This window comes from Oryzias melastigma, linkage group LG16 (assembly GCF_002922805.2).
Source record: "Oryzias melastigma strain HK-1 linkage group LG16, ASM292280v2, whole genome shotgun sequence".
NCBI classification, from domain to species: Eukaryota; Metazoa; Chordata; class Actinopteri; order Beloniformes; family Adrianichthyidae; genus Oryzias; species Oryzias melastigma.
In genome coordinates, this window is record NC_050527.1 from 23,142,106 (window position 1) to 23,153,126 (window position 11,021).

Genomic DNA, 11,021 nt, shown 5'->3' on the forward strand with positions numbered 1-11,021 from the left:
CTTGACTTTATGAATAGTCAGCACGTCAAAAAAACAACAAGTTGGGGCCACCCAAAACATAAAAAAGGGTCCTTAACCAAATGTCAATATGTGACGACTTGGGGATGAGAATGTTTTGTGTTAACAGATGGATGATGGGAAGAGGGATCAGGCTCACCCCACAATAACAATCCCACCCACAACTCAGAGGTGAATTTCTTATTGCTGCTCTGCAGAAACTATGTCCTACAACAACACAAATTTGTGATTTTGAAAACGGCATAATCATAATTAACCCTTCCACTCCCCTAGGCTTGTTTACCGTATATTAAAAGTGGGGTCATCTGGACCCCAAAAGAGAGAACGAGGGTTAAAAGACCACTCTTACAATAAATCAAAAGGTGATTGGAGTGGGACTTAAAAAGAACCTTAGAGTATAATTTGCTGCTAACTTGCATTTTTTTCCATTATTGAGTCTGGTGGAAGAGCTTCACAAACCTTTGTTCTCTCAGAAACTTACAGTATCAATAAAACAACATGGAGTTGAGGTCTGACCACATAGAATCTAACGTATTTCCCCCATCCCATGTGTCAGTGTGAAAGCTATAACTGCAGTTTGATTTTAAAGAAGAGTCACATTGGTGAAGAATTTCTCTAACTCCTTCACTCAACACAATCCCATAAACAAAGCAGCAAGAAACTGAAATGGGTTCTTTTGTTCAGCAATTACAGTGAACAATGCATGTAGGGAATAATCATCTGAACTCGTTGAGGCAAGCAAATGTCTCATCAGTGTTTGGTGGCAGAATGATGCACATGCCCTGTGGATGACGCAGTTCCTTTTCTGTGAAGAACGACAAAACTCTGACTTCACCTTCACCCGTTTTGTCTTGAACAGACTCAGGAGACCTTGATGAAGAAGTTTGTCAGAATCTGCTATTTAGGAAGCTCAAGTTTTGTTCAACAGAATAATTTTTTCATCCTGTGAATGTTTTTCACGATGAGTGGAGTGTCAACGCTCTTTGATAAACACTTGAAGGTTATTTCTTGGTGATTATTTCTTGACCAAAATGGAGTTCGGTTTTTAGGGGATCTGGAACAGATGAGGAATGGTTAGTTTGATAAAAGGGTTTATATCCTTTAGAATAAACAAAGGAGAGTCGTTCTAATAGAGAAAAAACATTTCTGATTTTATTCAATTTATATTTAATGAAGCTCAAGTTGCTTTTAGTTTCCCATGTAAACATGTGAGTCTACTGAGCAATATTGAGATGTTTGAAGATTTCAATAAAATGTGTTTATTTTTTTTCCTGTGACTTAACTTATAACATAGCACTTTAATATAGTACACTTTTTTTTGTTCTAGGATAAAAAATCTGACAGCAGATTGATTTCTAGAGTGTTAAAAACAGAATCAACCATGTCTCTTACAACTGTAATGAATTAAATTTGACACATTCATAAATATGTTCCAGTGTGCAGGAAAATATCAGATGAACATTTTGACCATAAAGAAGATTTGTGTTAGTGACTTCTTTTGGGTAATTCTAACATTAACAATATTTAAAAAAAATATATGTTTTTTTAGTGTCAAACCTCTGAAAACCTGAAGGAAAATAGGTTTGAAAAGAGGTAAATAAAGGAATTTGTAACAAATTCTTTACATTATGTAAGAAAATTAACAAAGTATGTAACAAACATATTAATTAATGAGAAAATATATATATATTCTGAGGATCTTGCTTTACGTTGATCATTGATCTTTTTTATTTGCACATAATTTATTAAGATTAGTATAACGCGCACCAACCTTTACAATCTACACTTCTACGTCAATTATTATGAAGGAAATAGTGACAATAAATATTCACTTTATTCCTCTCTCCATTACGTGAGATGATGAAGATTACAATAACGTGACAGCTGACATCAAAATCCTTCAAATCTCAAGTGTTTTAACAAGAAACAAGCTGCGGTTTTGTTACTATTAAGCTACAAACTCCTGATTATGAAAACATCTTTTCTTTGGCGTTGATCCGTGCTGCTGGCAGACGGCTTCGGTCATTACTCAAATTAGATGGTTGCTTGTAAATTACTGCAATTGTGGAACACCCACAGTTATTTGTAATTTGCAACCATGCACTAATTTGCGCACTTTAGTAAAACTGAGGAAGCCTTGCAATCTCACATCTCCAACATCATTTTGAATAAAGGATAATCATCTTATATTATGAGCCAGATTCTACGTAGCTCCTGCAAAGCCAAAAAAAATCAAATATTCAATTTCTTTATATTCATCGATGATAAGTTTTTCTTCAAAGCCACAAATCTTTTAAACAAAAACTTCAATCTGTGCACTCTGAATCTTTAGCAAAAACAATCCAACTATAATTATTCATTTTGTGGGCTTTTTAGCAAAAACTGTTCATTAAAAGTAAAAAAATGAACTAACATTTTTAGGAAAGTTTCCAAAAGGTTGTTAGGTGGGCAATTTTTAAAAATTCTGATTAGTTATTTGCTGCTTTTTAGTCACAAAAGGAGAAATTGAGTTTGTCACCTACCACAGGTTTCACAGGGAAGTCCCCTCAAGAGGAGCTTTTATGTGGCTGCAGGGTGCTATTTTTGCCAATTAGGAGCAGAGCAACACCATCATTTAATCTAGGTCTCTACACCTTCTTTTAACCTTCAAACGCTTCTCTCTTCCAAACATCTAAGACTGAAATGATCAGGATCTCCTACTTTGTCTCTTTTTGGGTTAAAAGATAAACAAATTAAAAATGTTTTCTGCTTTGGAAACAGCCGTCAAGGTGACCTTTTTATCTCTGAGCCTCCAGATTTTTCGCCGCTTCAAAGACGCTTTCCTTCTTTTCCAGCTGAAAAGTAGCAGTAATGTAGAAAACGTGCACAGAAATGCTCAAAACAGAAAAATCAAGCACCTGCCAAGTCGTGTGCAAAGATGAAGTAGAAAAGCATGTCATCCATAATGGTAATAGTCTGTATGGGAACAGTTAATGGCAGGCGTGGGTGTTTATTTTATCTGCACATTACCAGCTGAGGCTTTGATCCAACACTGCAATCTAAAAAAATGGATGTTTCCGTGCGCAGCTCAGTCTCAGTGACACAGGAAAAAGCAATCATTCTGACTTGTGTGAATCTCTGAACAGTACTGGGAAAATGTCAATATTAGCTTTAAATACCGTGATATTTCCGTGCTTAAAAACCCTTTTAAAACATAGAGTTTTGATGTAAACTGATGACACTTAACGGTGATTCATCAGAGCTCATGTGAATCATGACAAACTGGCGAGTGGTTACAGAACCAGTCAGCTTTCACCACGTTAAATCATTTCAGGATGATGATTGCTGAATATAAATGTTACATTTTCAATTAAGTTTGTGATGGAAATTAGTTTAATTGACATGTTGTCTTTAGGGTAAAAATAATAAGTTTACAACACTTGTGTCTTCTGATTTCATTGTTTAAACTCATTAACAATTCCAATAAAACTGAACTTTTATTATTAAATACTTGCTTTATTTTTTTTTTTAATAATTAGACGATAAGGTGTAAAATATTCTATCTAAACTGCCAACAGCCGAGTTTCACTTTGAGTATGTTTAAAGTCCTGCAGCAGCGTGATTTGAGCGTCGGGATCAGTGCGATTAGAGCAGTGAGTTTGAACTTTGGCAAGGATGACGCGTCACTAATCCGGGACTTAGCTTTAGGCACGTGACATGTTCAGTGACTTGATCAGCAGGTGGGGTACAAATCCAAAAAAACTGCGCTCTGAGCACTAGCCCCTTCCAACCCACGAAAACAGGCAGGTTCTCACGAGCTGATGTCACAAATTGAGAACAGCCCCTTTAAAGATGTTTGTACTACCAGCACTGCCCCCTAGGTTAACACAAACGCCCAATTTCTCAACTCAGTTAGTGGTGATCAGTCGCTAACTTCGGCGCTCAGCTAGCTGTACTCACCCACTAGCTTCACTGCTCAGCTAGCTCAGCTGCTAGCCCCGCCCATATAGCCAATGTAGCGATGGCCAGAGCTACTAAATGCTTCCGAGCTCACAAAGAGCTCACAAAAATAACTCATATTTAGTTAATATGAGTTATTAAAAGAGTCATTGTGGCAAAGGTACTATATAATAATAACTATGAATGTAGTTCACTCCAAAAGACTTAAGAAAATAGGCCCTTGAAAGGTTAAAGACATAAGAAGTTTAAAGATCTTAATGGCTAATTTCCTGTTGTTGCCAGTTTGATCTTTATAATAAAGACTGTTACATTATGATTATGTTGATTCATGAAAGTCTCGTGACTGTAAAAAGGTCTTTTTAATCCCTCTTACTTTCTGTAATACAAAAAATCTTAGTTGAGGTAAGACCCCCCGCTGTGTTATTTATCTAGCTTTATTCACAAAGATGTCCTACATGGTACAATGTGACCAAAAATAAGTTTCACACCTACGTTTAAAGAATTCACTGCATCAACTGTTACCTGGTTAAAATCTAATTTGGAAATTAGAGAAAAAAAATCCCGTCCTCTTTAGTCTAAAACATCTTTTATGAGCATCTTGATGAATCCAAGAAACCTCAAAGCACATAAATATGACTGGGTGACCTGCTTTATCTGAATGACATTAAAATCTCTATCCCCAAAAATGATTAACTGGTGAGTTAAGGTGAATGGAGGACACAGTTTCAGAGTCATACAGTCCTTAAAATTCAAATTTGATTCATATTATAAAGAGTTTCAGGTAAGAAAAAAAACAATATTTTAAGTGACTAATTAAATCACTTGACAATGAACTAATGTGTCAGTGCCTTTAGAAAGTAGACTAAAAGAGATAAGTATATGCATTTAGGATGTAAAAGGCTTTTAATCACTTCACTTGAAGTTCTTCAAAATGAACAATGAAGATCAGTGATTTTCATCTATGGGTATGTGTACGGGCTGCACGGTGGCGCAGTGGTTAGCGCTCTTGCCTCACAGCGAGAAGGCCCCGGTTCAAATCCCGGCTGGGACCTTTCTGTGTGGAGTTTGCATGTTCTCCCCGTGCATGCGTGGGTTTTCACCGGGGACTCCGGCTTCCTCCCACCGTCCAAAAACATGCTTCATAGGTGAATTGGTGACTCTAAATTGCCCCTAGGTGTGAATGTGAGAGTGGATGGGTGTGTGATTGAGGCCCTGCGACAAACTGGCGACCTGTCCAGGGTGTACCCCGCCTTCGCCCTTCAGTAGCCGGGATAGGCTCCGGCAACCCCGCGACCCCGAAAGGGACAAAGCGGTCAGGAAAATGGATGGGTATGTGTACTTCTTCTGGTACATTATGTGTGGAAAACTCCTGATATATAGCTGTTGTCATGGTCTTTTAGAGCCAAAAAGCATTCACACAGGGGTGGACTTATTATTAGGCAAAGGAAGGCAATTGCCTGGGGCCCCCCAACACCTTTGGAGCCCTGAGCTAAAAAAAAGTATTAAGTGTTTCTAAAATTATTTTCATGGCCATCATTTTTTTCCTGTCATAAAATTAAATTAAAGTATTAAGTGTTTCTAAAATTATTTTCATGGCCATCATTTTTTTCCTGTCATAAAATGAAATTTTAAAATATATATATATATATATATATATATATATATGGGTGGGTACTTTTCATATTGATGAGACTTTGTATTTCATTTCTTGGATGTAAAGGTTAAACCTTTCAGTTCCTTGTTTGATCTAAAATGTATGTTACTTCTTCAGGAAAGACAGATTTGGCGGCTGTAGAACATCAAATCTCCAGTGTAGCCTGTCCGCCTGGCCTCAGCGTGGCTCAAACTGCTCCACTTTCTTTTTGGGTCACCTCAGAGAGCCACAGCTTTTCAATGACTGACACAGATTGAAAAGCCCAAAGCGAGAAACCATCAATCTGCCTTTTTTCAATCTACTTTGTTTTCTGTCCACTAAATATATCACCAACCCAGAAAAGCCAGATACGTGTCACGCGGAGAGCTGCCGTAAGAAGGATGACACTCACTCATCGCTTGGAAAACTCATACATACAGGGCAAAGGCACAGCACTTGTTGCCATAGCGATGTCCCTGAGGCACAACACAATTTTTAGACTTCACTGCTGTAGGCTGTGTGGCAGCTCTGATGAACTGCTCTCATAAAACAGAGACAATCTCTCGAATGCCAAGAGTTCTTACAACACAAAAGTGAGCAAAAAGATTTTACTATCATCTCAGTTTTTAAATATCTTTGCTTAAGCCTGAAAGTGAAAATTTACTTGTTTTATGGTAAAAATGGTTTTCAGTATGTTTGCTTTTTTGCAGAAGTCTAAACTGAGCAACAATCTGTTAATTAGCTGAAGAAAATTTAAATGTTGTTCCAAATTGAGAAGAAAGAAGCAGATGCAGAAATAAGTCAAGCGTTAATAAGATGTCATTTGGAAAAAACTGGTTTTTCGTTTGCTATTAGACTTTTATTTCAAGTCAAATAGACTCCCGACCGTTTGTTCCACATATGAGAACTAATCCGTCTTTTTACAGGAAGAGTTTTTACAATCTAGCAAAGGATTAACAAATAAGAATTCCCTGCAAAAAAAGACAATATTTAAAGTCTTTGAATATGGAAAATAAACAAGAAAATTATTTTTTAGCTCTTGCGTTTCTGTGCATTTATATCTTGCCTTTTTGTTGTGGATTGATCCAGTTTTTGGGATGAAAATTTAAGATGGTATCTGACTGAGATTTATGTTTTGCGTGAAAAAGCAAGCAACAGCTAAAAAACTGAAAGGAAATAAAAACTAAACTGGGGGATCTTTTTATTAATTTCTTGATGAAATAAAAACATTATAAGCCTATGAAGCTAGAGTGATCCCACGCACTACAACGGCACTTGAGGCGGCTCTCTGGGCAAGCAGAGCGAACTCCGCTGCCCAGGGATCCGCAGACCTCGCTAGATCTGCCGGGCGCTAGACAGCAGCGATCGCTATCACCTCTGCCGGAGCCTGAGGAGCAGAGCTCACTAGCTTGCTGAGCTATCCACCAGGCGACTGGCTAGCATACCCGTCCATCCAGCTCAATGAGCTCTGTGGCGGGCTAGTGATCTGTGTATCCCGCCTTTGCCCAACAGTAACCGGGACAGTTTCCAGGAACTCAGTGGCCCCTGAGGGTCAAGAGAATGGACAAAAATCCTGAATTTCTACCCTTTGATCGAGTTGCTAAAAACATCATGTCCCCAAAACTGAGTCCCTGATTGGTTGACGCGCTCACTGCACCTTGCCACGCCCAAATTGCGACGCACTGCGTCTTACTGTGTCTTTAAATTGACTTAACATTAAAACGTGATGCCTCTGCTGCGCCTGCCGGTATTTAAAACAGACAAAATGTACATGTGGATAACAAAATTGACAAATATTAATTTAAAAAATAAATGCACAACATAGAAAACAACGGTAATAAAAAGTAATATGATTAAACAGAACACAAGCACTTCACAGTCCCACGCTTAGTAGATGGGATTAGGAAGTGAATTCAGACATAGCATTGGTTTGTGTCTCCCTAATACCTATTCCAATGAAAATGTTAGTGTTTTAACTTGTTCTTGTGGAACTTTTACTGATGGTGGAGGACAGATACAGAAAATAAAACTTAAAATTGTATTTCTGAATATGTCTTTGTTTAAATGGTTGTGAATTAGGACAGTTATTTGTGATGTAGAAAATATGCTGGGTGGGCCTCAAGCTCCCTGTTAAGAGGTCGCATCAATTTGGAGGGGAAGAGGAGGCGGGGTTGCTCCGTGCCAACAGTAGTGGCCACAACTCAGAGGTGAATTTTTAATGAAGTCTTGCCACTCTGCAGAAACTATGTCCCAGAAAGCTACTGTTTTTTTTCTACAAACTGGGAATGCTTTGAAAACAAATCAAAAAATAATTGGAGTGGGACTTTAAATATCCCTCACGAATGTTCTGTTGTTTGTCTGAAAGCCTGTTTGAATGCTCTCACCTGTCCCCAGGTACAGGACGGTGTAGTGCTCATCGTTGACGGCGAGGGTAATGTCCGCCAGCGTGTGCGTGATTTCTTCGTCAGTGGGGAGGTCGAGTGGAGCCACGCCGACGGGCCGGATCACGTCCTCAATCTCCGGGTTGTATCTGATCACCCCGAGGTTTTTGATCAGATTTTGCTCTGAGATTGTACCTTTGCGGGTGCACTACCAAGACAAAAGGAATTATTTGTTCAGAGCCAGCCGGGCTGTTGAGTGAAGGAGGCAACAAAGAGTTTGCTAATCTCTTTCATTAACTCGTGCCTTTGAAAAACAAACATGTGATTAATTTAGTCTTTTTTTGGCATATGATTATAGGCTGACTCATGCAGATGTACATGTTCTTCCAGCACGAAAACAAGGAGAGTATTTTTACCATTCCGGGGCGATTGCCTGACAATGGGCTGCTGTAGCCTTTCAGTTTAGAGGTGGAGAAGGCTTTGTTGATGTCTTCAATGGAGTAGGCACAAATCACCTTTTTTCCCCTTTAAGAAAAAGAGCAGAACACAAATATCATACTTGTAAAATAAGGAGAAATCTTTGCTCATTGCTAAAAATTAGTGTAATTTATTGTCTGTCATATTCATTGCTCAATAAAACCTAATTGTGCAGTTACTGAGGATTATTTGTCCCACATTTTCACTCAAAGACTAAATTCAAGAAGTTTTGCTTCAAAATTAAAAAAAAAAAAATCACAAATAGAAACTGCAAAAAACTTTACAAAACAATTAAAAGTATTTTAAATGCAACTCAATATTTTGTTTTAATCCAATATAAGGTTACCGACAACTTATTTAAACATTAAATATTCTTTTCAAATAAAGTTTTAACAATTTAATCGATTCAAATATGTATTTCCAGATGATTTGGACACCAGATTTTGATTAAACCAAGCCGAACGGCACTAAAACAAAGATAAAGAAAACTGTACTGCAGCTTACCACGCGTTGGAAAAAAGGCCGTACATGATTCCAGCCCTCTGCTCCTGGGCTGTCACCACCACTGCCTGCTTCAAATTGTTGTACTGCTGCTGAGTGTTTCCTGCACCACACATCACTCGCGCCTTCATGAAGGTCGTCCATGAGTTTGGTAGCAGCTGCATGATGCCGCCTTCATCCACCTGGAAATGATGTGGAGGAGCGGTTATCAGGGGATGCCACACATTTTTAGTGAAGTTTCTTTTCTGCAATCTTGATGGGACTGTTTTATTTTGAGCTTGATTAAAAATGAATTTATTAAAAAGGAATCTCAATGTTTTTGAGCAATAAGATCAGCTGGAAGGGCCTGTGAATGTTCAAATCACATTTAGTGTTTATAAAAGTGTAGATTGGAGAATAATGAGCATTCAGGCTAAAAAGCAAAATTCTCTTTGTAATAAATTGGTCAGAGATTTTTAAATTTCTGAAGTTATCATTTGGAATTTAGATTATTCGGGTTCAGAGACACAAAATACAATCAGTAAAGTAATATGCAATAACTACTGAGCCTGCAAAGAATTGTCTGGAATATATTATTGCTATGAATCATTTTGATTCCTCAGCCTCCATATTTGAAAAAATAAATGACAGTAATTTTCTCGCCTCCCCAGTTTAAGATTAACACTTGCAGAGGAGTCCCTGGATGATTCTGAACACACTGCAACAAAGTGACAGTAAAGGAAGTAAATATTTAAAATGATCCAATAAAAAGAAAAAAAATCAAATGAAAAAAAGCAATTTCTATGGAACAGAAACATCACATTTATATGAAATGAAAACAGTTTTAGTTAATCTATCAGGAAGAAATATCATTGCTATGTGTTTTTCTTATTCTTCTTAATCTTTTTCAGTGCAACATTTGTTATTATTATTTATTTTGGACAAAAAATCACACTTAAATACAAAAAAATAGAAGAACTGAATATAAAATAAATAATTGAAAATAATCTGAAGATTCTAAAACATCTAATCTAAACATAAATACTATGACATTTCTTTATGGATTTTTTAACAAAATCATCCAAAGTAAAAAAAAAGAAAAATTTTAAAAAAGAAACTATATTTAAAAATAAACTCAACAATTGCAAGTATGTGATGAAGTTCTGTGTGAAAGGGACTTGGAATTGTTCTCAATTCAACTCAAAGGAGAGGATAGTGTTCATTTAAAAATCTGCAGCATTTAAGGCGCTGCAGCGTCTCACATGTGGCTGTTCAGGCTCACTGTGCTGTCAGGGCTTAGCTCACTAAGAGGAAGAACTGCACAGTGGTCACACATGGATCCACAAATCCAGACAACCTCAGACTAAAACAGCTTCTACAGTTTCCTTTTACCCGTCAGGTTTCCAACAAAATTATTCAGGGAAATCAGTTTTTCTTTAAAAGACATAAAATCCAACCACAGAGCTGAAAGGATTTTCTGACATAAATAAAAAACAAAATAAAAATCCAAAACTATAAATGTGGGTGTCCTACTCTTTTTCTCTTTGTGTCTTTAATAGTGTATGTATTTCAGTAAGATTGGTTACAATTGTATGTTGATTCTTGTCTTTCTTGAGAAAATGATTTTTCTTGTATATAACCTGTCAAAATATTATCCATAGTTATGAACTTTTATACATCCATACAGCTGCAGTCTTCAGAGTCAGTCTTTGTATTTTATTTATTTATTTATTTATACAGGAAAAGTCCAATGTGAATAGAATATTTTGTCCTTATCAATCACTTTTTACCTGAATGCCACCCAGTCAATTACAGACTGGCCAATAGCTGCTGACTCCCTCCCAATGGAACAATATGGGTCAGTGGAGCACCACATAGGGCTCATGAGTTTAGGAATCAGTCCCACCCACATATTGGTCTTAATTATATACCTAAAATTTTAGTCCGACTAAAATATTGTAGTTCCACCAAGGACCACTAGAGGCGGGTTGCTAAACAGAGAATATCTCCATTGACTCCCATATTAAAACCTCAATGTATTTTTGACCATTTGTATTAACAGTTTATTTTCTAGAATCTTTTTGGTATTTAAT

The 11,021-nt window shown here is 37.1% G+C and overlaps 1 protein-coding gene and 1 long non-coding RNA gene across 3 annotated transcripts in view; one reads left to right on the forward strand and one right to left on the reverse strand.

Moving 5' to 3' along the window:
• Nucleotides 1-11,021, reverse strand: part of si:ch211-113g11.6 (uncharacterized protein LOC559008 homolog) — a 52,953-nt gene that overhangs the window by 16,890 nt on the left and 25,042 nt on the right. For both annotated transcript variants that reach the window (XM_024258308.2, XM_024258307.2), the window contains exons 8-10: nt 8,953-9,131; nt 8,388-8,496; nt 7,975-8,179 (exon numbers count right to left, since the gene is read on the reverse strand). In XM_024258308.2, the coding sequence (XP_024114076.1) occupies nt 7,975-8,179; nt 8,388-8,496; nt 8,953-9,131 (493 nt within the window). The remainder of the gene's footprint in view (nt 1-7,974; nt 8,180-8,387; nt 8,497-8,952; nt 9,132-11,021) is intronic.
• On the forward strand, nt 5,649-9,722 carry LOC118599767. The gene is made up of 2 exons (XR_004949264.1): nt 5,649-6,183; nt 7,985-9,722. It is a non-coding gene; the product is annotated as an uncharacterized LOC118599767 (long non-coding RNA).